Source organism: Notamacropus eugenii, chromosome 2 (assembly GCF_028372415.1).
Source record: "Notamacropus eugenii isolate mMacEug1 chromosome 2, mMacEug1.pri_v2, whole genome shotgun sequence".
Taxonomy (NCBI): domain Eukaryota; kingdom Metazoa; phylum Chordata; class Mammalia; order Diprotodontia; family Macropodidae; genus Notamacropus; species Notamacropus eugenii.
Window position 1 is genome coordinate 539,510,894 of NC_092873.1, and position 26,521 is coordinate 539,537,414.

Sequence of the window (26,521 nt, forward strand, 5' to 3'; positions counted from 1 at the left end):
GTTAAACCCCGTCTTTTCAGAAGGGACCAGTGGCAACTTTCTTGAGTATGGGAGAAGTGGATGGCCCAGTGACTTCTACTCTGAAAATTCACGTCCTTGTCCAAGGGAGTGAGTGAGCATTGGGACAGTTCCAGAACTGTCCCTCCTCCAGCTCAGTTCCAGTGAGGATGACAGTCGCATCCTAGGGGTTTCTTTATCCGTCTCCCCAAACTCCCACTCTGCAGCCTTCCTGCACTTTCCCTAACGCCTGTAGACTCCTGGGTAGGGTACCTTGTAACAGCCTGTCCCCAGCCAGTTCTGCTGGTGAGCCGCTGTGGTTGGCTTTGTAACCGCGTCCTCTTGTCCTCATCTGGCAAAAGGATTTGGGGGGGGGGGGGTGGTCGAACCACCTATATTCTGGCAAAAGTGCAGTTGTAGGGAGAGAGACGAAGTGGGGGGGGGCGGAGAGAGACGAGGAGGAGTAGAAAGAGGAGGAGGAGAAAGAGGGAAAGCAGAAGGAGGGATCTGAGGGCGAGCCCAGACAGATCTTTTTCGCCTGCAGAGCTGGGGGCTGGCTGTCTTCGAGAGTGGTGAGGGGAGGCGAAGTCTGAAGGACCAGAGAGCTCGGCTCCTGCTCCAGTGTGATCGGAGGTTCCCAAGTAGCCAGCCCGATCCAAGAGCCTGGACCCTGGAGCCTGGACCCTGGAGCCGCGATGTGATCCGAACTGGCGCGATGTGCCTGCGTCCCCGAGAGCTGCGGGGCGCACCCAGGTAACTACCCCGCTGGGGCCAAGGAACCCTTGGACCTCTGCGCTGGTACTCGCGCGGCTTCCAACTCCTCTTCCTCTCCGTCCCTCCACCCCCACCTCCAGCTTCCCCCATAATAGAGGATCACGTTGCCGGGCTTTCTGCTGACAGAGCTCTTACTCCTGGAGAAAGACGGTCTGTTTGGGCAACAGGTTTGAGTCAAATTCCAGACGGAAGGAGAAGGAAAAGGAGAAGGAAAGAGGAGGGGAGATACTTCGGTTTGGGGGTGGTCCAGCTTCTGGTTCGGCTCCCTCGAGGGAGGAAAGAAAGACACTGTTCTGCATTCCCCACACGCTCCTCAGTACCCCAGCTTTTCTGGATCTTCCAGTCAGGTCCACCTTGGTCTGCTGCACTCGTTGTCCAGCCCTGGAGCCCCCCTCCATTCCCGTGGCTGACTAGGAATTCATCCATCCATCCATCCATCCATCCATCCATCCATCCATCCATCCATCCTCCTATCCCTCCCTCTTCACTTTTGGCGTGCTTGAGTAATCCTAGGCAGCTGGAAAGCAGGCCGGACGCTGTTGCAAGAAGGGCCTGGGGGTAGGGATGGGAAGTAACGGGGACAGTGAACTAAATGTGAGTAAGAGCCCAGCTGAGCACAGAGGGAGCCCTGGGTGGTGGGGGCCACGTCGTCCCCACTCCCGGGAGGATCGTCTCCGGAATTCCCAGCAATTAGCCACACTCTCCTGGAAAGGCCAAGCGAATTCCTTCCTTTCGGGCGCGGTGGACCCGGCGGGACGCTGCGGGATAAAATCCAGTTTTTTTCCCACCATTCTAAGGGGGTGGAATGGGTTGGGGGATGGGTTGGGGGATTCGCTGTGGTCACAGATTCAGAGAATCCCTAATCTCAGAACTCAGCCGCAATCTGTTGCGTCCTGTCTCCCGAATAGAATCGAAGGTGCAGGGTCTCCAGCAGACGTCGTACAATAGCTATTGTTAATTCGTTCTTCCCTTTCCTTTCCCCTCAGCCTGGTTACTTTCTGTCTTGCTGGTGGGGCAAAGAGTAGTCCCTCAAATGGGATGCGAACATTTGTGCGATTAATATGATCTGCCTTAGGGTGTAGACAGGTTTTCACGAAACTCCTAACGGCGGTCAGAAGCAGCGCTAAGCCAGTGGGGACGCGGGGCCGGATTCTTCTTGACAGTTGAGGAGGCCGCAAAGTCTCTGGGCTGTGTGGATTTTAGAGAAGCTGCTTGGCACATGGTCATTCTTCATCTTCGTCAGAGGAAAAATACAAAAACAAAACCTCAGCAACTTAAAGCAAATTACTGACTAGATTTAAGAGGAAACCAGTAAATTCCTTGATCAGTCTCTTCTTTTCCGTTACAGTCAGAAGGAGAGGTTGGTGCAGAGAAATGAGTCTGATAGTGGTCTCGGGGAATTTAGGGTTAAATCCTGGCTCTTTCTTTTGCTACTTCGATGCCTTAACTTTTTAGAACCTCAGTCTTCTTATCGGCCTGGAAGGCCCTTTTAACTACGAATCTATATGGTCGTGACTTAGTCGCGCTGAACCTTAATCTCCCCTTTTGTAAAATAAGCATGTACTTTATATGTGTGTAGTGGAGTCCTTGGGCAGTTTGGTGAAGCCTACGGGGCTTCTCGAAATAATTAAAAAAACCCAATTCTTAATTGAATTAAACGGCCAATTTCACTAAGAAGTTAGTGATAATAAGAAAGGCATATTTTTTTTCCCCATCCACTTTCACAGACATCTTGAAATCTATCCACAGTCCCCTGGGAGATCTGTGGCCCTCAGATTAAGAATTTCTGATTAGATGATTTCTTAGCATCCTTTCACTTCCAAGGAGTTTGTCAGCTCCTTCAGCCGCAGGTCTATAGAACTAATGATGGGCTTGTGTCCCAGAGGAGTTTCACATCTGCTGTCAGGGAGCACCAGGTGCCTGAGGGGGCAGGAAAACAACTACTTTATTAGGCTGAAAAGCACACTAGCACAGGTTTTCCAAAAAGACTATGTGATGACCCCTCTCTCCCCTTCTCCCCCCCCCACACCCTCATCAGCCTTCAGCGAGGTTCTGGGAGATGGCAAAATTCTTCTGCTCAATACATAAACCTATCCCTGTGCGTTCCTTGCCCGAGGGTTCCAGATTAGTTCACTTGAAGGGGAAGTTAATTCAACTGGCCGGTTCACTTTCTCCGTAGCCAGGCTCACAAGGTAGGGAGGGGTGCTGAAGTCTGCACCACAGCATCATAGCCCACCATAACTAGAAATCAGAAAACCTGGATTTAAATCCTTTCTCTCTTGCCTCTGTTACCTGTGTAACTGTGAGAAAGTCCCTTCCCTTCTCTGATCCTCAGTTTCTTCATCTGTAAAATGAAGAGCTTGGACCAGATGACCTTTAAGGTCCCTTCCCACTTGAAGTCTATAGTCCCATAAAGGTTAGGGTTGCTTCTCTTTTGTGTATCCAGTAATTTCTTTTCAAAGCTTCACTTTTCCTGCTTGATGTCACCTCCCAAATGAAGGTAAATTTTCTTAGAATCAATCAATTAGCCTTTATTAGCACCCGTTATCTCAAGGGTATTGTGTTAGGTGTAGGGGATAAAGAGATAAAAAATCAGCTACTCTTGAGTGGGACCTTCGGAAGTCCAGACCCCTCAGTTCACAGACAAGGAAACTGAAGCCTGGAGCAGCTAAGTGTTTTTCTTAAGGTCACAAACAAAAAAAGCCAGAATTTCAACCCAGATCATCTGACTCCATATTTCATTTGTAGGTCTTTTGACTAATGCCCCCTTTCCAACTGGGGTCAGCTGAATATCAGAGTGTCAAACCTACCAGTGTTGGTTCGGCAGGAAAGCGTTAAGAGAGATGCAGTCTGCTGGTGTGGCTCACAGTTTAACCACACACAGTCTCTCATTTTTGGCAGCCAAAGGGAATGTAGAACACATGCATATGTGCTTTGGGAACATTATGCAACCTTCCCAGTGATTGGCTGAGGATGCACTCGCAGCCACCAAACTCCTGGCAAAGCGTCTGCTTCAAATGTCAGGTGAGCAACGCCTGCTGCTCTTTTCCTAATCTTGGTGGGATTCTTTTCTTTCCTCCATGCTACAGATGCCTTCTGACAGCAAGACAGTCTCAGCTTGAGAGGGGGATGATGTCTTGAGAACTCATTGTATCTTTGTGGTCACCATGTCTGTGAACACCTCCAAGCAGCCACCTTCTCCTGCTGCAGGGCTCCTCACTAACACCACCTGCCAAACGGAAAACAGGCTCTCAGTCTTCTTCTCCATTGTCTTCATGACAGTCGGAATCCTGTCCAACAGCCTGGCCATTGCCATCCTCATGAAGGCCTACCAGCGATTTAGGCAGAAGTCCAAGGCCTCCTTCCTGCTCTTTGCCAGTGGCCTGGTGATTACCGACCTTTTTGGCCACCTCATCAATGGAACTATAGCTGTGTTTGTCTATGCCTCCAACAAGGACTGGGTCCGCTTTGATGAGTCCAATGTCCTATGTAGCATTTTTGGCATGTGCATGGTTTTCTTTGGACTGTGTCCCCTTTTCCTGGGTAGTGTGATGGCTGTGGAGAGGTGCATTGGGGTCACCAACCCCATATTCCACTCCACCAAGATGACGTCCAAGCATGTGAAGATGATGCTGGCTGGCGTGTGCCTCTTTGCCATATTCATTGCTGTGCTTCCTATCCTGGGGCTCCGACCTTATGAGATCCAAGCGACCCGAACTTGGTGTTTCTACAGAACCGAGCAGATCCAAGACTGGGAAGACCGATTTTATCTCTTGCTCTTTGCTTTTCTGGGGCTCTTAGCCCTGGGCATTGCACTAGTGTGCAATGCCATCACGGGAATTACTCTCCTAAGAGTCAAGTTCAAAACCCAGCAGCACCGCCAAGGCAGATCTCATCATTTGGAAATGATCATTCAGCTCTTGGCCATCATGTGTGTCTCTTGCATTTGCTGGAGTCCCTTTCTGGTAAGATCTAATGTCTGTACCTGTCTGCCCAGGTTGGAGGTTGTGTTGGTTGGCTTTTCCACAGTTGTTAGCTGTGATGGGAAATATAGTTCCTTATAAGCTTGCTGTTTCAGCTGCCTTCACAGGTAGGAGAGTTAGGGTTATTGTCATTTATACCTTGAATGTGCTACAAAACAGTTCTAACCTGAATATCATCCTGGTTATGCTGAGGCTTCATCATGAGGTTTGGAAGTTCATTGGATTTGGCTGGGTTCCTGACACACAAAAAATCAGTGTTTTGATTGTTTACTTTTTATTATTTTTTTAAAAAATTATTCTAGCACCTAGCACAGTGCCTGACTCAGTCAGTGCTGACTAATTGCTTTGACTACTGGAGCAAATTGAGGATTGAGAGACTTCATTGAAAACTGCATGAACAAATCCAGTTGTGTAGGAACCACCTGCCAATTGTCTGATTCTAAGCATAGAATGACAGGGACTTTACTTGTCGAGGGAAATAGGAAATTAAAGCAAGTCTTGGGATTAGGCAGAAGAAACAGTTTGTGCCTTACTTATACATTGAATTAAGCCAGAAACCAGATTGCCAGGGATGGTGTAGCCACAGAGTCATAGATTTAGAACTGGCAGGAACCTTCAGGGTCAGGCAGTCCAACTCTGTAATGTTATAGACATGGAAACTGAGATCTGGGATCCTAGATTTGGAGTTGGAAGAGACATTTGAGGTCACAGAGGTCACTCCATCATTTTGCAGATGAGGAAACTGAGGGCCATAAAGGAGAAGTAGGTCCTGCCATCAGGAATTGAGAATAAGGATTTGGATCCAGAATCCATCACCTTTTGTGCTTTACCATAGGCATCTGTCCAGGATCAGTCTGGGAATTAGTGACTATAGTAAAGCTTAAGGGATAAAGGACATTGGTTAATAAGGTGATCTGATCTTTGTTATCCACTAAATTCCAGTAAAAGAGGGACTTGTCAGCATTGTTTGTATCCTTGGGTCCCTTGGAGGTCTGATGCAGCCTATGACAGCTGCCCTTTTAGGATAAATAGCTACTTGGAATAAGTGCATCTGATTACAAGGAACTCAGCCACAGTCAAAAGGAAGAGGGTAATTCTTCCCATCCAAGTTCAAGGATACCTGGAAATTGGCCTGGTAGGGGTTTATGGACCCAAAGTCAGGAACTCTTGCTGTCTGATCATTTCTTAATATTGGTATAACTTTTAATGTCTGAAGAGTGACAGCTGTGGTAGGATGTGATAAGTGGAGGTCCATACCAGGACAAAATGAGCCTCCTGTTTCCCTGAAGCTATGGGAATTCATTATACTGCTCAGAAAGTAGCTCTGGTATTATGTAGTCTTTCAGGATCCTGCTTCTCCAAGGGCTCAGGGTCAGATTTAGACCACCATAGTCATGGCTAGACTGTTGCATTTGGAGTTGGGAAGACCTGGTTTTGAATCCTGTCCCAGATACTTACTAGCTATCTGACTCTAAGTAAGGTAGTGGATAGGAGGGCTAGCCTTGGGATCAGGAAGACCAGGATTCAAGTCCTTCCTGACATTCACCAGTTGAGTGGCCCTGGGCAAGTCACAACCTTGTTGTTCTTAGTTTTCTCAACTGTAAAACTGGAGCTAATAGCAGCACCTACCTCACAGGCTTGTTGTGAGGATAAGATGAAGTCATTTGTGTAAAAGTGCTAAGCACAGTGTGGGCATATAGTAGGTACTCACTAATTGCTTGTTGATTGAATGAGTGGAGAGTGAGCTAATGTTGTTGTTCAGTTGTTTCTGTCATGCCTGACTCTCCATGACCCAATGGGGGGCAGTTCTTGGCAGAGATACTGGAGTGCTTTCTCACCATTTCCTTTGTCAGGCTTTCCACATTGCCATGCATAAAGCAAGTGTTAATCTGGGTCTAGTGTCTGCTCTTTAGATGGAAGACAGGAAGAATCTTTTGGAATATGCTGGAGTTTCCATTGACTTAATAATCAACTTTTCCTTCTTGTTGTGGACTGATTTTTAGGGATGTCAGAGTTTGCTTCTTTGTGCAATTGAAAGAGGGTGGGATTTGGAGTCAGAGCCACCCACTCCCAGCATGACCCTGAGCAACTCTCTTATCCTTCAGAGTCCTTAATTGTCCATGTCTGAAAAGTGAGAGGGGGAGACCAGCAAAGTCTTCTCTGAATTTAAACCTGTCTCAACTGAGCTTCCCAGGTCTCAGTCTCCTTATCTGTAAAATGAGGCAACTGGACTGATTGATCCAGTGCTACATCTAGAATCTGAATAGATTTTTCTCAGAGCCAGAAATATTTTCAGAAAAAAGGTTTTCACAATGAATAAATTAAATCATAAATGAAATTAATGTAGGACTCAGAGGAAGAAATATGGAAGGGGAGGGGAGAACTATGTCAATATTGTCAACAACTTAATAAAACTGTAGAAAACATCAACACAACAAACTGTCTTTGTTCATGATGAGAGCCCATTTGGATAACTGAGGCCTCAAGTCCAGCTTCTGTTTTCTATTTGTTTTAAATTAGCTGGATAACTGCCTTAATTTTCTACTTTGTCTGTTTAGACTCAATATTTATTTTTACCCTTCCCTAGAGGAATGAGAAGATTGTAAAAGAACAGAACTGAACATCCTCATTGAAGTAGCCCCCTGCTCATTCCAGTGTCCCATTCACCTTTCCTTTCTGAGAATTGTGTTTTCTTTTAATTTGAAAATTGAGACACTGGAATTCATTGTGATTATGGACAGTGTTTCCAAATAGGACAAGTTTGTGACCATCAGAATAGTTCTGTGGCATTGTCCTGTTTTGATGAAGTATCACTTCCATTGGCAATGGTCTCACTGATGTTTCACTTCTGTTTGGCAATGAATTACTTAAAGCTCCAGTGAAATGACTTCATTCTGAACCTTTCTGTCTGGTGCATGTAGAAGCCTTCTTCTGGTCAGACCAGAGCAGGTGCTGACTGGCCATTGATGGAGCTCCTCATCCTCTGGTGGCTTCTTTTGATGAGATCTGGTTTCTTGTCCATTTTGGCCCTACTTCTGCTTGGAGTTTTGGTCAAGGTCCAGGTCATTAGGTCTTTCTGTCCTATTCCTAATCAGATCAGTCTGAGAATTTGATGCAAAATGCATCAAAATGCAAAAAGAAAACAAAATAAAAATCCACTGATAGCCATAGAAGTTCCTGAAATAAAGTTTCCTGGGAGAATTCTTTCCACATTTCCGGGGAACATCTTGTATAGAAAGGCAGTGGTGGTGGTACAAAGCAGTTGGTAAGGGAGACCTCACTTCTACTGCGTTTTTGTTTTCAAAGCTTTTTAGAATCAGAGAATAAAATCACTCTGGGAAAAGGCAGCCATTTTGCTTTCAAGGTTGCATGGGGAAGGGCACTACTGGTGGAGCCTTTTTTTTTTTTTTTGGTAAAGAGAGTTTATTAACTAAATACGGCACAGTGTGTTCAGAGGATGGCATATAAATGACAGTATGTGAAACATCAACTTTGGCTGAGAAAAACATACCTCAAAACTCATACCTCACACACCCTTTAGGGAAAACAAATCTTTAAAAACAATCCAACCCCCTATCTTATAAAAAGTATCCCCAGCACACGTTTTCTGTTCCAAATTTTCATGGACTCTCTCTCCAGAGTCTGTGTGAATCTAATTAAGTCCTGGTTACTGTCCCCCTTTCCTAGGTGCTCTAAACCTCTTGTTCAGGCAAAGATGCTGGCAATGGGATTGGTGCTAGTGGGTTGGCCCTTCTGGAGCTCTCTGTAATGTCAAGTGACAGTTCCAAGGGTTGCCCCTGCCTCAATGGTCTTCCCATCTGGGCAGACCAGCACTGAAGTTCTCAGGCCAAGGCAACCAAAGCCCTGGACTAGTATGTCAGACTGCACATCGCCATCATAATTCTTGCAGGCCCAGACAAAACCACCTGAAAACTTGAGCACTTTGGATACCATGTCGTCAATGGTCAGTGTTCATACCAAATAATGTTCTTGTCAAAAACTGTCTTGTAGTGCTTGTCAAAGATTTCCTGGAAGATGACTTTGAAGTCACATCACATACCTTTAGGATGGTGTTCTTGGTGCTCATGTAGAGGGGCCAGTTCTTCTGGATGGCATACTGGCAGTAACTATGTGCAAAATCTGAGACAGACTCATCATTGTTGTACATGCCCATACCCACAACTCCAGCAGGGAAGTTGAATACTTCCCATTCCTTTACAACACTTCCATCTTTGGGAATAAACTCCATCTTGAAAATGTCTGCCTTGTCTACAACAAAGTCAGTGGCCTTGGACTGATGACCATGTGCATGCCTGCCAATGGTGATTGGTTTCATCCAACCAGGAACAAGTTGAAGGATGTTCTTGCAGATGATAGGTTCCCTCAATACAGTTCCCCCTAAAATGTTCCTTATTGTCCCATTGGGGCTTTTCCACGTTTTCTTTAGCTTGAATTCTTCCACATGGGCAACATCTGGAGTGATGGTAGCACACTTGACAGACATGATATATTTCTGAGTGGCTAGTGCTAAGTTGATGGTGACCTAATCATCTGTCTGATCATAGTGTGGAAGCCTCAGTTCAAGGTACTTGAGCTATACATCCACATGGGGTAGGATGAGGTTCACTTTGATGAACTGCCAGGTGATTCGAGTCATCTCACCTCCATTGATTCATTTGTCTGCATAGTTGTAGCATGACTGCGCTAAGGGCAGGCTCAGGGCTGCCAGGGCCAAGGCTCTGGGGCTTCTGCTCAGGACTGAGGTGGAGGTTCTGCCTAGGGAGCACATGACGTGCAGCTAGCCAGCTGATCTGAAGCAAACCACTGATGGAGTCTTTTAGCCAAAGAAAATGACCTTTGGGTCACCTTGTGTTTTCTCCTGTGCTTCAAGTGCCCCAGAGTTTAATGTTATGGAGACACTCCTGCCCAGCAGGGCAGAACTATGTTCTCACCTTTGTTTTTGGAGAAAGATCTTGTATTGGGAACTTAATAAACACCAGATAAGACAACCATTGCCACAGATGTAATAGAGCAATCCAATTTCTGGGAACCTCACTGATTCACAGCTGCTTTTCTTTTAAAATATATCATATCTTCCATCTAACCTTCAAAGCTGGCCTGTTTATCTATGGTTCCTTCTGCCACTTCTTCTCTTTTGTACATTCAAAATAGGACTCTTTCATCCTTCCTTCCTTCCTTTCCTTCCTCCCTTCCTTCCTTCTTTCCTCCCTCCCTCTCTCTCTTCCTTTCTTTCTTTTTGCCAAACTCTTCCTTGCTTGTCTCTTCTCCTCCCCACACCCTCCCCCATAAAAAAACAACAAAGTTCTTGTATACATATATTTGATCAAGGAAAACTAATTTCCTTATTGTTTTTTATTTACTTATCCATGTGGACAATGATTTTTTTTTATTAGCAAATATAGATGTTTATAATAACCCTGCTATATTTCCTTTGGTTATTATACAAATTATAGGATCATAGATTTAGAGGTGAGAGAGACTAAAGAAGTCATGTAGTTTGAGACTTTCAATTTACAAATGGGAAAACCAGGGCTGAAAGGGGTGAAGTGATTTGTTCCAGATCACACAGGGTAGAACTAAGATTTGAGCTCAGATTTTCTGACTCTGAGCATAGTCTTCTTTCTCTTTTAAAATTTATTTTATTTTGAATTTAATGTAGTAGAATAGTGGAAAAGGGTGATTGCCCATGAAACTGCAGATTACAACAAACTATTATGTACAACTTGCTATTCCTTTTAAATATATATTAAAGTCATCACGTAACTTTCTTTTCCCCCTCCCCCACCCCGATGGCTATCATTAAACACAAATACATATACATACATAAAATCATTCTATACACACTTCTGGTTATCAGATCTTTTTCTGGAGGTGGGTAACATCTTTCATAAATCCTCTGTAGTTGATTTGAGTATTTATAATTCTCAGAATGACTTAGTTGTTCAAAATTGTTCTTAAAAGAACATTAGTGTTCTTGTTTACAGTGTTCTCTTGGCTCTGCTCACTCCCCTCTTCATTATTTCATGTGCATCAGTTCTTATAGCACAGTAGTAACCCATCACAATCATGTACAACAGCTTGTTCAGTCATTCCCCAGTGATTGGGCATCCCCCTAATTCCAGTTCTTTGCCACCACGAATGAGCTGATACTAACATTTTAGAATATTTAGCTTCCTTTCTCTTTTCCCTAATTATTTTTGGAAATAGACCTAGTAATGATATTACTGGGTCAAAAGGTATAGGAAGTTTAATAAGTCCTTGAGCATAATTCCTGATTGTTCTTCAAAATAATTGAATCAGTTCACAGTTCCACTAACAATGAATTAGTGTCCCAGTTTTCCCACATCCCCTCCAATATTTGTTGCTTTCCCCTTCAATCATTTTAGCCAATCTGATAGGTGCAAAATGATACCTCAAGATTGTTTTAATTTACATTGCTCGATTCTATAATGATTCAGAGCATTTTTATGTGATTAAAGATTGTTTGGATTTCTTCATTGAAAAATTCCCTGTTCCTATCTATTGACCATTTATCAATTGGGGAATAACTCACGTTCTTATAGATTTGATAATCTTTATATATTTGATAGAAGACCATCTAAGAAACTGCCTACAATATTCCCACTCTTCCCTCCCCACAGACACAATTTTCTGCTTTCCCTCTGATCTCGCCTATATTTGTTTTATTTGTACAAAAATCTTTTAAAATTTTAATATGATTGAAATTATCCATTTTATACCTCACTTTGCTCTCTATCTCTTGTTTATTCATGAATTATTCATCTATCCATGTCTGATTAGTAATATAGTCCATGTTCTTATTTTCTTGTAATCTCTCTCATTATATCTTGGTCAAATGTTCATTTTGACTTTATCTTGGTGAATGGGGTGTGATATTGGTCTATGCTAAATTTCTTACAGGCTGCTTTCTAGCTTTCCCAACTTTTTAAAATTTTTTTTGCCAAATAATGAATTCTTATTTCCAAAACTTGTCTTTACACTTGTCAAACACAAGGTTATTATAGTCATTTGCCACTGTAGATTGTAGGTCTACTTTGTTCCATTGATCTACCGTTCTATTTCTTAGCCAATAACAGATGGTTTTGATAATCATAACCTTATAATATAGTTTAAGATTGGGTACTGCTAAACCTCTTTACTTTTTTCATTAGTTCCTTTGATATTTTTGACTTTTTGTTTTCCTTAATGAATTTTATTTTTTTTTCTAATTAAGTAAAATTTTTTTTGGCAATTTTAATTGGGATGACATTGAATATATAAATTAGATAAAATTGCCATTTTTATTATGCTGACCCTGCCTACCCATAAATTTTTAATATTTCTCCAATTATTTAAATCTACAAATATCATTTGCATAAATTTTTTAAAAATAATTTTGTTCATATAGTTCTTAATTTTTGCAGGTGTACTCTCAGGTATTTTATACTGTCTAGAGTTATTTTCAATTTCTTCTTGCAACATCTTATTTGTGATATATAGGAATGCTGATGATTTATGTGGATTTACTTTATATGTTACTACTTTCCTAAACTTAATAATGGTTTCAATTAACTTTTTAGCTGAGTCTGGAATTTTCTAAGTATATCATCCTAACTTCTGCAAAAAGAAATAGTTTTATTACCTCATTTCCTATTCTGATCGCAATTTCTTTATTTTCAATGTTTTGGAAACATATGCCTCATTCTGCACCTGGACTCCATGGGAATGAGTTCTTCTGCACTATTATGCTGTACTGTTTTCCTTGAGGATTCACTAAATGTAAATTAATGAATTCTTCTTTAACATGCAGGTGCCCACCCACTAAATTTAGAAGCCTGCATTTTACCAATTAACCAGTCACTAAGCATTTACAAAACACCTACTCTCTACCATTTAAGGTGCTAGGAATAGAAACACAAAAGTGAGTCCTGTGTTCAAGGAGCTCTTGTCCTTCTATTTGTCTTTCTGTTTATTTATCTGTTTAATTTGTTTATCATCTATAATATCTGTCCATCTATCATCCACTTACCTATTGATGACCAACCTATTATCCATTTATAACCCTAACTCTGACTTTACCTACTTATTATCTATCTATCTACCTATCTATGTACCTATTTATCTGTCTCTGTCTATCAGACACCTACTTTGAAACCAAATGACCATGTAAATGTGAATTGACAAGAAAAGATCAGAGACGGAAGTAGATGTTTTAGCTTATAACTAAGTAAGTAACTTTGAACAACTAAGTCATTCTGAGTATTATAAATACTCAAATCAACTACAGAGGAATAATGAAAGAAGATGTTACCCACGTCCAGAAAAAGATCTGATAACCAGAAGTTTGTGTAGAATGATTTTATGTATGTATATGTATTTGTGTTTAATGATAGCCATCAGGGTGGGAGAGGGGGAAAAGAAAGTTACGTGATGACTTTAATATATATTTAAAAGGAATAGCAAGTTGTACATAATAGTTTGTTGTAATCTGCAGTTTCATGGGCAATCACCCCTTTCCACAATTCTACTACATTAAATTCAAAATAAAATTACAATTCAAAATTACAGCTAAGCTTATTATTTAGTTTAATTATCATTTAAAGCATGCTCACTGACTTCTTATCTTTTTCGATCTCCTGTCCTGTTTTTTCACTGCCCAGAGAGTCACCCCTTGTGACAATGGACGAAAATGAGAAGAGCACCCTAACCCCCCAAGCCGCCCAGAGTCTGCCTGGGTCCGCAACCGTCCGGCCGTCTCTTTTGCCATGGGCGCGAGGTAGCCCGGCTTGGCCATTCTCAATCCCCAGGGCTCGGCACCGGGCTTTGGTGGATGGCTACGTCCTTTCTAGTTACTTTGTTGTGGTAGTTGTGTCTGTTGTGTTCCAGGTTCCGTTTCCTTTGTTTTACTTCGGTGCGTGTTAAGTTGTCCCACTTTCCCAAGTTCTTCACAGTCCTTGTTTCTTAGAGGGCAATAACATTGCGTCTCCCTCGGGGAGCTGTGCCACAGTGTATCTAATCCCAACTCTTCCCTCAGTGGACAGCTACTTTGTTTCTAGTTTTTACCGTTCCAAAACGCGCCGGTTTCATTTCTGAAAAGCGCACCTGCTTGCTTGTGAGCTCGCGCGAATCGAGAGTCGGTGCTACTCTTGACTTCTTAAAATTTATCTTGAGTCACTGATGTACGGCCAAGATAAAAATGACCAATGAGTTGTTAGAATTTTTAAGTGAACATGGTTAATTTTTCTTTATAGAAACAGCATTTGGTGAAATATTGAAGCTTTAAAAAGTGACTGATTCATAGTATTACTTTTAATAAAGAATATGACAATATTTTTGTCCTTTTTTTTCTTTTGGGGGAGGGGTGGTGCAGGGCCGAAGCTCTCTCCACTGGGACAGCTCTGAAACTCATTTTTAACTGATCATCTTGTGGAGTTGTCTTGCGACATCGACAATGACTTAGCCAGAGTCACATAGCTAGGATGTTTCTGAGGGGATTTTAAATCATGTGACTGAGGGCAGTAAGCAGATTGTAATCTGGAAAGACCTGTGCGAATCTGGACAAATCAGTTAACCTCTTAGCATTCTAGACAGATCTCTACAACTCTTCTTCAGAGAAGATGCCCACCTGTGTTGGAAGAGGGACTTTTCTTATTGGGTAATTCCCTAGGTCAATGAAATTCCAGGACTAGGTTCTAACCCTGTCCTTGTCCTCAGGGCACTAACTCAAGTTGTATCCTTTGGAATGAGCTTGAGGGCACAGAGATTGTTCATTTTTTTGGTCATTGTATGGCTGCCTCAAATGAAGTGCTTAATAAATGCTTATTAAATAAACACTTGCTTCTTATGCCTTACCTTAACTAAATTGAGCAGTTTTAAATGTGCCTCCTTTGGCTACATTCACTCAATCAGATCACCTCATTGGAACCTGCGAGAAAATCTGATTTTCATTACTTTAGAATTTATTTCAGTAACAAGAGTCTCTGTTATTTTAACAATTCCAGACTTGTTTCTTGTTTTGCCTTGTTGATTCACTTTCTCTGTATAAACAAATCTTAAAATCATTCTTATGATGTTTCTATGCGAGAAAAAATGTCAACAAGACATTTGCTGGAGATTTCAAACCAAACATTCTGTACATGCTCTTCATGCTATACATGTCTACATAGATGTGTTGTATCTGATCTGCATGCATAGTATAGGGTGCATTTCATGACTTCAGCTAATGGCAGCATTGAGTACATGAGCTCACACAGGTTGAGTGTAATTGGAGTCCTAGGAATGAATGTCAAGGGATGAGACAAAGTCTTACCAGTTAGTGAACCAAAGTCTTATGTACATGATGGTGAGTAAGTCCAGGAAAGGTCAGAACCAGGGTCTTGTTTTCTTTCTCATGTCAGAAGTGGAAGGATACAGCTCCATTCAATCTGACAAGTATTTATTAATCACCTACCATGTGCCAGGCACCATGTTAGGTCCTGCAAAAACACTGAAAAATAGGTCGTGTTCTCAAGGAGACTGCCTGCTACAGGGGGAACAAGAAATGCACAAATCCGGGGTTCTTGGCCATTTGTTGGGTCATTGACCCTCTGGTGGAGCCTTCCCCCCAGGATAATGTTTCTAAATGTGTCTATTAAAATAAATAGGGTTATAAAGGAAATCAATTCTGCTGAAGCAGTTATCAAACAAACAAATCAACCACCAGTTCATGGACTCTTGAATTAGAGGAAACTGGAAAGGCCTGTAGACACCTATCAGATCAGGACCTGACCTATGATTTCATTAATGTACATAATTCCTTGGATGAGAAAATGGCCTCTTCCAGTATAGGTTGGTGTTCACTCTGCTCTGAGAGCATGATCTGGAGCCAAGAAAAGTAAAAAGACTTACTCAGGGTTGCACAGTCAGGATGGCTCTGAGGTGGGACATGGCCCAGGTTTCCCCAGCTTGGAGGCTGACTTGCTCTCTGTTTCCCATTCTTTTAGTGGCTATGGCATTTTCCCTGGAGGTGAAGTGGTAGTTTCTCTTTCTTGATGAGGACAGATTGTGGAGATTGATCTCTCAGTGTGAATTCATGCTCTGCTAGCCCTGGCTTTATCAAAGGATCAGGACTCTGACCTGTCCCTGCAGTTGAGTCCAGGGTCACAATGTCTGGATGGTGAGTCTGGTTAGTTTATTCCAAGAATTCATCATTCTGACATTTAGCATTTTTGTGGGATGTTGACTCTCATGTAGATGGAACCTCAGAGCCACATTACTGGAAATTAAAATCTATGAAGGTTGACCATGAGAGGGAATATGGCATGGTGAAAAGAGTCTAGAAAAACTGAGTTCAAATCCTATATCAGCATATACCAGCCAGTGGCCTTGGGGATAATCTCTTATGAGGCTCAACCTGGAGTCAAAGACCTGAGTTCAAAACCAGTCACAGACACTTACTAGCTGTATCACTTTGGGCAAGTAACTTAATCTCTGTTTGCCTTAGTTTCCTCATTTGTAAAATGGAGATAATAATATCCCCTTCCTCCCAATGTTGGGAGGATCAAATGAAATCACGTTTGTAAAGCACTTTGCAGACCTTAAGATACCATAGAAATGTGTGCTATCATTATTTTGTCTTAACCTCCCCTAGTTCATCCTGACAATCAGTGGAGGGAGTTTCTGTCCCAAGGAGTTCTTCCCCAGATGGCATTTTGGTCAGGAGGAAAAGCCAAAAGTCACCTCTCCCCCCAACAACCCTTCCCTTCAAAAATCCTTGACCTCAATATTGCATTTCCTGTGGATAATGGTCTTGAGGGTGATGATGTAAGGATCTAATTACATTAAGTCTTAGAACCTATCATATCATAATTATCATTTAAGCCCATTGGTATGTACTGTCTCTGCTGGTGTGGCTAGCTGAGGGCTCTACCCTTCATCTCTTCTGACCTAAGTGCCTGCCCTTGAGATTCTGGTTTGAACAAAACTGACTTTGGTTTGAACAAACCTCGTGATGATCTGTAGACATTTGGGTTTTTGCGGAGGACGTTAAGGTCATTTTGATTCAATGTGAGGTTCAATGTAGGGGTGAGCTGAAGTTAAGAGCTCCTTCATTTTCATCTGCTTATAGCCAGTCCCTCAGACAAGGCAAAACTGAACTTCAATATGGATCATTCTGTATAATCTCAGACTCTCATTGACAAAAGACAAAAGACTCATCTCATTGCTAGTGTTTGAAGGTCATGCAAAACTGGATCCTGTCATTTTGGGTTTTGGCCAGAGAAACCATTGAATTGATATGGCTGCATTTGCCTGTGTAACTTGAGTGAAAGACAAGCACATTTTGGCCTAGTCCTTCCATCACAGAAGTTGAACTCCAAAAGTGATTTCATGGGTCTTCCAGATTATAATTACCACAGGAGTCAGAGTTAGAATGGATTTTGAGGGTTCTCTAAACCCCTCATTTGTTAGGTGTGAAAACTGAGACCCCTGGAGTTAGATCATGTGCCCACAGTTGCAGGGCTCATCAATAGCACAGCTGGAAATAGAGCCCAAACTCTCTTACTCCAATACCAGCCTTATGTCACCATACCATGGTAGCCTTTAGAGGTTTTACAAGTAGCAACCCAGTGATGCAGCTGGCATAAATATGATAATTCCCATTTCACATATGAGAAGCATGTAGAGTTGTGGCTGAAGGGCTAGAATTGGATCCAGGAAGTCCTGGATTCAAATTGCACCTCAGAATCTTATGTTCTGTGTGACTCAGAGCTAATCAGCAGATCTCTACGCATTAAGCAGTATCCTAAGACTTAACCACAAAGGCCCAGACAAATTGTTGTATGGTAGTAAGTGGTCCATAGGGCTATAGGATTAATTTCTGGAAGGGACCTCAGAGATCACCTAGTCCACCCCCTCATTTCACAGATGAGGGAACTGAGCCCCAAGAAAATGAAGTCACTGGTCACTCTAAACCTAAAGCTATAAGTGCTAAATCTAGGAATGCTTGACAGGAGTAGGAATGCAACACTGTTAAGGCCCCATGAAACACCCATGACTCTATGGCATGTATGTCAGTCACCTGGATTTAGTACTGTGTTTTACACTTTTAGGATCATAGGAACATAGGCCTGGAGCAGGAGAGGCTCACAAGGGCCTGTTATAAATCTCTGGGTGAAATCGGTCCACAAGTCATGCCTTGATTAAGGAAAAGACACCTCTGAGAATGCACACAGAATTCATAGGCATGAATTAGGATTCCAAATTGGAATCACTTGATATTTTAATATCATGTCATCCTGGCACTAGATGTCTTCCTGTTTTTAAGAAGAAAGCTATAAAAAGGCCTAAAACTGCCTTAGACATTGAGACAATTGTTACAAAACAGCATTTCAATGATCTAAGTGTAAATGAACCGAGATCATGTGGAGTCCATTTACCATAAAATACACATGGGCATAAAAATTAAGAGAAAAGTGCTGACTGAAGACATTAGGCATTTTTATTAGACCTCAAGAATGTGAAGAGCCATCCAAGATGGTGGCTCTGTCCAAAGCCTAGCTAAGGCTCACCCCCTTCTAACTTTAGTTAGTGCAGAGTCTCAAATGTATATATATTTGTAAGAAAGTCACCTATGTCTGTGTAAATTTGGTGAGGGAACATTAAGGAAGCTTTAAAAAGAAGAAGGAAAGAAGGCTATAAGTATTTATTAAATGTGTACTATGTACCAGACACTGTGCTAAGCCCTGGGGATAGAATTAATAAACAGAAAGTCCCTGTCCTTCAGGAATTTGCAATATAAGAAAGAGATGACCCCCAGAAAGAGGCAGGAAAGCAGGGGTTGGGGGCCAGCAGGGATAGCATGTGAAGGTGAAACCAGGCAATGCATCAGATGAGAGAAAAGGGAATGAGTGATGATTTCATGTCTAAGACAATACCCCATGGCCTCGAAGAACTTCATTCACAGTAGAGAAATAACACAAATGAACAATTTGTTAAAAATTAGTATAAAAAAATTAGACACGAGTTAAACTGTTCAGGAAAGTGACCAAAGAAGTATCACAAGGGAGGGTGTAATTAATGCTGGTAGGGCCCTGGCTCTGGAGTCAGATGACTGGGGCTCAGTCACATGTCAGCTCAACCACTGCTCACATGACCATGAGTGACCATTGAGTCATATGGGTGACCATCGGCCTGGGCCCTGGTTTTCTTACCTGTCAAGTGAAGTGGGTTGAACTCAGTGACTCTGAGGTCTTTTCTAGTTCTGGTCATACAATCCCATGACCCTAAGTGAAGTTGGAGACATCATTCTCAGCATGGAAGACTCCTTAAGTGATGAAAAGGTTGGGAACAGTTGAGGTTCTGAGTGGGATGCTGAATCAATTAGAAGTCTATCAAAGAATTGACTTGTTGCAGTGCTTACCCAGTTGAGATTACATAACATATTTTTTTCAAATGAATTTGGTCAGCACAGTTTTTTTCCAATTTATTTATTTATTTTTAGTTTTCAACATTTATTTCCACAAGATTTTGAGTTTCAAATTTTCTCCCCATCTCTCCCCTCCCCCATCCCCAAACACCATGAATTCTGAGTACCTCTTCCTCTAATCTATTCTCCCTTCTATCAGACCCTTCCTTTCCCTTATCCCCATCTTCTCTCTTTTCTTGTAGGGCAAGAACCCCATTATCTGTATTTCTTATTTCCCAGTTACATGCAAAAATAATTCTCAACATTCATTCCTAAAACTCTGAGTTCCAACTTCCCTCCCTTCCTTCCTCCCCACCCATCCCCACTGAGAAGGCAAGCAATTCAATATATGCTATATATGTGTAGTTTTGCTAAAGACTTCCATAATAGTCATGGTGTGAAAGACTGTATTTCCCTCCATCCTATCCTGCCCCCTCATTTATTCTATTCTCTTTTTTGACCTTATCCCTCCCCAAAAGTGTTTACTTTTAATTACCCGCTCCTCTCATTTGCCCTCCCTTCTATCATCCCCCCACATCTCACTTATCACCTTCTCCCTTGCTTCCTGTGGTGTAAGATAGATTTTCGTACCAAATTGAGTGTGCATGTTATTCACTTAAGTCAAACGTGATGAGAGTAAACTTCACCTTTTCTCCTTCACGTCCCCTTTTCCCCCTCCATTGAAAAAGTTTTCTTGCCTTTTTTATGAGAGATAATTTGCCCCATTTCATTTCTCCCTTTCTCCTCCCAATATATTCCTCTCTCACCCCTTAATTTTATTTTTTTAGATATCATCCCTTCCTATTCAACTCACTCTGTGCTCTCTCTCTCTCTTTCTCTGTATATATATATATTCACATATATATATATATATATGTATATGAGTATGTGTGTGTGTGTGTGTGTGTGTGTGTGTGTGTGTATGTGTGTGTGTAATACCTCCAACTCCTCAAATACTGAGAAAAGTTTCAAGAGCTACAAATATTATCTTTCCATGTGGGAATGTAAACAGTTCAACTTTAGCAAGTTTCTTATGATTTTTTTTTCTGTTTACCTTTTCATTCCTTTCTTGATTCCTGTGTTTGAAAGTCAGATTTTCTATTCAGCTCTGGTCTTTTTCAAGAATGCTTGAAAGTCCTCTGTTTCATTGAATGAGCATTTTTTCCTTTGAAGTATTATACTCAGTTTTGCTGGGTAGGTGATTCTTGGTTTTAAGCCTAGTTCCTTTGACTTCAGGAGTATCATATTCCAAGAGCAGTTTTCCTTGATAATTTCATGAAAGATGATGTCTAGGCTTTTTTTTTTTTTTGAAACTTTAGATTTTAGACTTATTTAGGGTTATTTTATACTAGTTTATATAATATCTTGTTTAACTTAGAACAAACAGCTCCCCCTCAGTGAAACCCTGGCCTAAGTATATTTGTTTCACATATTTAGCAAGAAGATACATTAAACATGAAGCTTTTCAACCTTGTGACACTGACATGATCATCTACATAGGACATTTTTCAATAGCTACAATTAAGGACCCTCCTAGTTTCTCAGCAATAGAAGCCTGGTTGAGATCTTCTGGTCCATTTGCTTAACATTTATGTTTAATGCCTGGAAATTTCTTTTTGATTGCATCCTTGGAGCTTGCATAGATCATTTAACTTTTGAGAGGTGCTCGTTCTGGTGCCCATAGAAGAAACATCAACTCTTCTTTTCTTGATTCCTTTGTTTCAAAGCTTGCATCATATAAAACATAGCGACAATCCTTTTCAGGAAGCATTCCCATAAAATGCTTGAAAGGATCAGTAATGGATCAGTAAAGGATCAGCCAACATCTCCCACTAAGATCTCTTTGCCTTCTTCTACGATGATGCATTTTTTGTCAGCACTGAGACAAAAGATAACTGCCTTCTTTCTTTTCTTGATTGCTTCTGGTGTAGAACTTTTCTGAACCTCCATATCATAGAAAATGCGGCATGCTTCATCAGCTACTTGCACTCCTGAGGCCATCTTTCCAAAGTGGATGATCCAGAGTGCAGTGTGGTCCATGGACCGGTGGGAGTAGGGAGCAGAGAGAGTCGAGCAGCTGGGCACTGCTGCGATCTAGAGCGCAGAGGAGCTTCTTCCTTCCAGGAGCCTGAACAAGGGAGAGAGGCCACGGCATGAAAGGCTGTCGGGGAGAAAGGGTGGGTGAGAGAGTGAGTGAGGGAGGGAAAGAGGAAGGGAGTGGTAGGCTCTTTTTTGATCATGGCTTTCAGGTAGCCCCATAATTTTTAAATTGTCTCTCATGGATCTATTTTCTAGGTCAGTTGTTTTTCCAATAAGATATTTTGCATTGTCTTCTATTTTTTCCTTCTTTTGATTTTGTTTTGTAATTTCTTGGTTTCTCATAAAGTCATTAGCTTCCATATGCTCCATTCTAATTTTTAAAGAATTATTTTCTTAAGTGAGCTTTTGAACCTCTTTTTCCATTTGGCTAATTCTGCTTTTTAAAACATTCTTCTCCTTACTGGCTTTTTGGGCCTCTTTTGCCATTTGAGTTAGTCTGTTTTTGAAGATGTTAATTTCTTCAGCATTTTTTGGGTCTCCTTTAGCAAGCTGTTGACTCGCTTTTCATGATTTTCTTGCATTGCTCTCATTTCTCTTCCCAATTTTTCCTCCACCTCTCTTACTTGATTTTCAAAATCCTTTTTGAGCTCTTCCATGGCCCGAGATCATTCCGTATTTATTTTGGTGGTTTTGATTGCAGAAGCGCAGAACCCCTGATGGTTCTTCCTCATCTGAAAGGATGGAAGAAAATACCTGCTTACCACAAAAGTAACCTTCTATTGTCTTATTCTTTTTCCCTTTTTTGGGCATTTTCCCAGACAGTTACCTGACTTTTGAGTCTTTTGTCAAGAGGAGGATATGCTCTAAGGACCTATAAGTTCTCAGTTCCTCCAAGGTGGCACAATCAAGGGAGAGAAGTTTACTCCTCTCCTGACATGTACTCTGGTCTGGAAGCAGCCACAAGCACTCTTTTCTGCCCAGGATCCTCTCCAAAGCCTCCACTAGCTCCACCAGGCCAGTGCTCCTCCTCACCCCAGGTCCACCACTCAGGACTGAGACCCAAATTATCATCTCTATTCCCCCAGGGTCTTTACGCAGAGGGTTCCAAAAATGGGACACTGTGCCACAGTGACTTCCACTGCCCTGGGCTCAAGGGTAGGACTAGACCCTGCTTCCTTCTCACCCAGGTGAAAGAGCTTTCTCATTGACCTTTGAAGCTGTTTTTGGCGTCTCTGGGGTGAGAAATTTTGGAACCATAGCTGCTGCCGGAGATTCCACCCTCTGAAGGTTGCTCTGGTCCTGCCACCCCACGTAGCCCAGTCTGGGCTGCACTCCTCCCTGCTCCCAGTTGTGATAGACCTTTCCAATCAGCCTTCTAGCCTGCTTTGGGCTGTAAATCTCTTTCATTCTGTCGTTTTGCGACTTCTGCTTCTCTAGAATTTGTTTAGAGTCATGTTTTACAGATATTTTATGGGTTGAGGGGGGGAAAGCTTCTAGAGGTGCCTCCTTCTATTCCGCCTTCTTGGCTCCACCCCCCAGTCAGCACAGTTTTATGACTTTTTCTGACTCTAGTCAGCAGCATGTTGAAGTGAAGGCAACCCTAAACTTGGGGTTGGGGGTTGGCATGGTGATATAGGTGGCAGAATAAGGAGATGAGGGCCTTGAGGAGAGAATGGAACTTAACCCAAGGGAGATGGGGAAGGGAGAAAAGAGAAACCAATGCAGTTGTTATGGCCTGGGAAAGATCAGAGGAATAGAGGAGTTGGAGGTCATGGGGAGGACAAGGAGCAGGGTAAAGAGACATAAAGGAGAAGAAAAGATGGAATGATAGAGAAAAGAGTAGCCTTTTAGCTGGTGTCCATGGCTCAAAGTTCATCCACCATCAGACCTCTGCCTCCCTGTAAACTCCATTGGCTTTGAAAGCCCCATACAACCTGACCATTGCCCCAATTTCCAGCATCATTCTCTGTCCCTCCATCCCTCATTGAAGCCCATTCCTTCTCTCTAATTCTTACACATAACAATCCCTCTTCCATTTCAGTCATTTGGGTGTAGTCTGGCTCCCATGCCTACAATCCCTCCCCACCCCTAACACTCTCTCTTTCTCAAAGATACTCTCTTGGGTACTGACTTGAGTCTCAATCCTTCTCTGATGCTACCCTAGCTGTTAGCACCTTCTCTCCTAAACTACCTTGAATTTGACTCCATATATCAATTTGTATTTATTAATTTTGTATTAGCAATGTATACATTTTATCTTTTTGGACATCTTGAATTGGATATTCTGCTGGTACCTCACACTCAGAATTTCCCAGACTGAGGCTTGTATCTGCTGCCTGAACGCACTGGTGCTTTCATGAGTGAGTTTCCTTTTCTTCTTGCCAGCCTTGTGATTTCATCCAGGTGGGGAGCTCCTGGGGGGAGCTCCCTCCACCAATACAGATCTGCATCTAGACCTGCCAAAGTCTTAGGTAGATGCTGGGTTTGAATCTTACCTCTTGCACTCACTGCTTGCTCTCACCTTCTTCTGGATACTCTCACTCTGTCTTTAGGTTTGGGGGTCACTTATTTCTCCAAGTTCTCTTCCTACATGCCTGGTTGCTCCTCAGTCACCTTTGCTGGAGTTCTTCTCTTTTCTCACTTAGTGACTTAACCAGCTCACATGAATCCAGTGATCATCTGTCTGGGGCCAGATCTTGTCCTTCCTGCCTTCAGAGTATCTTTCTGATGTGCCCTCTTTGCTCCTTTCACTCAGTTACTGCTTGAATGCTAGCATTTATCACCTTTTACCTGGTTGTCCCCCTCTCAACTTTGTCCCCCTCCAATGCATCCTTGTCTTTCCCTAAAGCCCAGGTTGCACTGTGTCATCCCTGCACTCAAAAAATCTGAATGCTTCTCTATCACCTCCAGGATCATGTGTATATGTCTCAGTTTGAAATTTACAGCCTCTTCATACATTATCTGCCTTGGCATTCCCCACATTCCAGTAAAACTGGCCTCTTTCTAGAAACCCTTGAAAGCTGACTGGGGCACGGAGGGGATAAATGACTTGCTCAGGGGTGCAAAGCCAGGCAGTGTCAGAGATTTGACTTCAACCTGGGTTTTCCTGACTCCAAAGTCAGCTTTTCTTGTTGATTTTGTGTATGCTACAAAGAAGAACAACAGCTGTTTGTGTGAAAGGTTTTATCTGGGCTGCTGTTTGTCCTTCTCAGATTAAAACCCAAGGGAAGTGCCTTCAGTTTGAATCATATTCAAAATCATGGACAGAGGCTGCCATGAAAAACCCATCACTATTAAGACAGTGATGGTTTCCCCTTAAATCTGAATTCAGCTATCAGCAGATAGCACAGTTATACCAGAGTGCTTGCAAAAGTGGATGGTGTCTGCAGCTGAACCCTTACTGTTTGAAAGTAGATACTATCTTATTGCTCAATGGTTTGGGTCAGGAAAGGGGTATATTGAGATGGGATTGAATCCCAGAGCTAAAAATATTTATGGAGCATTTACTAGATGCCAGGCACTGGTGATACAAATGGAACATTAAGGTAGTCCATGCTCACCTGGAGGACTTTGGAGCATGATGGCAGCAAGAGCCTCAACAGCAGCAAGGCCTTGCAGGTGAGAGCCAGTGGGGCTCTGGAGTCAGGCAGGCTTGAAAACACTGATTAGATACATAAATGTGGCAAAATTCTATTCTTTCAGAGTTTCAATGTCCTCTCCAGTCAAATAGGATTAATTAATGCTATAACATTTACCTAATAACATGGATAGGCTATTCATAGGTTTCTATCTGGGAAGGAGCTCAGAGGCCATCATGTATAATCCCCTCATTGTCTAGTTTGGGAAATTGAGGCCCAGAGGGGTGAAGTCCCTTAGAACCAAGAGCACCTGGGAGGCACCTCAGAGACCCCCTTGTCCAACCCTCATTTTATACTTGAGGAAGATGATGCTCAGGTCAAATGCCACTTAGATAAGAAATCTTAGATGCTGGATTTGAACCCAGTCTTCTCATTTCAGATCCAGGGTCCTTTCACTGTATCTGTTGCCCAATGCCACATAAGTATTGAGTAATAGAGCTGGGGTCTGAGCCCTCTGGGACCTTGGATAAGTCACTTAGCTTTCCTGAGTCACAGATTCCTTACCTTTATTTTTCTTTTCCATGTCAGTTCCTTCATCTGTCTTTCCCCACACATCCCCTCCATCATCTACCCTTTTCCTTTGGGATCCTCTTTGCCAACAGCAGAAGGTGAAGTGGTACCCAAGAGTTGTTGTAGCTTTCATTTCTCCAGTTATTGGAGATTTAGAGCTTTTTGTCCATATGGTTTTGGTAGCTTGGATTTCTTCCTCTGAAAACTTCCTCTTCATAGCATTTGACTTTTTTTGGGGAATGGAGATTCCTTGTCTTTAGGAAGAAGGCAATAATCCCTATATTACTTACATAAGAGAGTAGTAAGACTCCAAGGAGATTAAGTATAAAAAGTATTTTATCTACCTTAGAATCTTCTACCTGAGAGACAAGTGGCCTGGTGAAGAGAAAGGAGACTTCTGACACATACAGGCTGAGTAGCTCTGGATGAGTCACAGTGCCCCTTGCAAACCTCAGAGACTATAAGTTTCAAAGCAGATGCTGGTTTTCATTGGTGGGAGGTGTCTGCCCATCAGGAATTCCTTCCACTAATGAAATCAGAGCTACTCAAACCCACCCTGCCCCCCCAGCCACCTTAGGGGAATTTGCTTCAACCAAACCCAGAGAGAACTCCCTCTGCTCACACAATGAGCCCCTTCGCTGTAATGGACAGTCTCAGAGAATCAGACTTCAGTTCTTCAGTTCTAAAGGTAACAAATTGCTTTGCAATTTCAACTTTGCAGTTTGACTTTTGGGTTAGTTAGATATTTTTAATTTAGGAAATATTTTCATTTATCAGGACTTGAGTTCTTGATAGGAAAATAAATTACTTTAGAGGATTAGATATTCTATTACAAAAAAGTCAAAGTTTATCTCCTTCTGACTGAAACCCATCATCTTTAAAAATCAAATATTACCAAAGAAACTATTATAGTGGAAAACAGCCACTTTTAATCTCTTACATCAACCTCCAAACCCTTTTTTTTCAGTCATGTCTGAGTTTTCATGATCCTATTTGGGATTTTCTTAGCAAACATATAAGAATGGTTTGCCATTTCCTTCTCTAGCTCATTTCATAGATGATTAAACTGAAGCAAGCAGGATGAAGTGACTAGCCCAGGGTCACATAGCTAGTAA

General features: G+C 42.2%; 1 protein-coding gene and 2 pseudogenes across 1 annotated transcript in view; 1 reads left to right on the top strand and 2 right to left on the bottom strand.

Moving 5' to 3' along the window:
* Positions 1 to 436: 436 nt before the first annotated feature.
* Positions 437 to 26,521, top strand: part of PTGFR (prostaglandin F receptor) — a 51,568-nt gene continuing 25,483 nt past the window's right edge. Inside the window, exons 1-2 of the mRNA XM_072649930.1 lie at positions 437 to 750; positions 3,861 to 4,736. Of these exons, the coding sequence (XP_072506031.1) occupies positions 3,939 to 4,736 (798 nt within the window). The 5' untranslated portion in view covers positions 437 to 750; positions 3,861 to 3,938. The remainder of the gene's footprint in view (positions 751 to 3,860; positions 4,737 to 26,521) is intronic.
* On the bottom strand, positions 8,328 to 13,569 carry LOC140522019 (isocitrate dehydrogenase [NADP], mitochondrial-like; annotated as a pseudogene).
* LOC140530356 (destrin pseudogene) lies at positions 20,711 to 21,219 on the bottom strand (annotated as a pseudogene).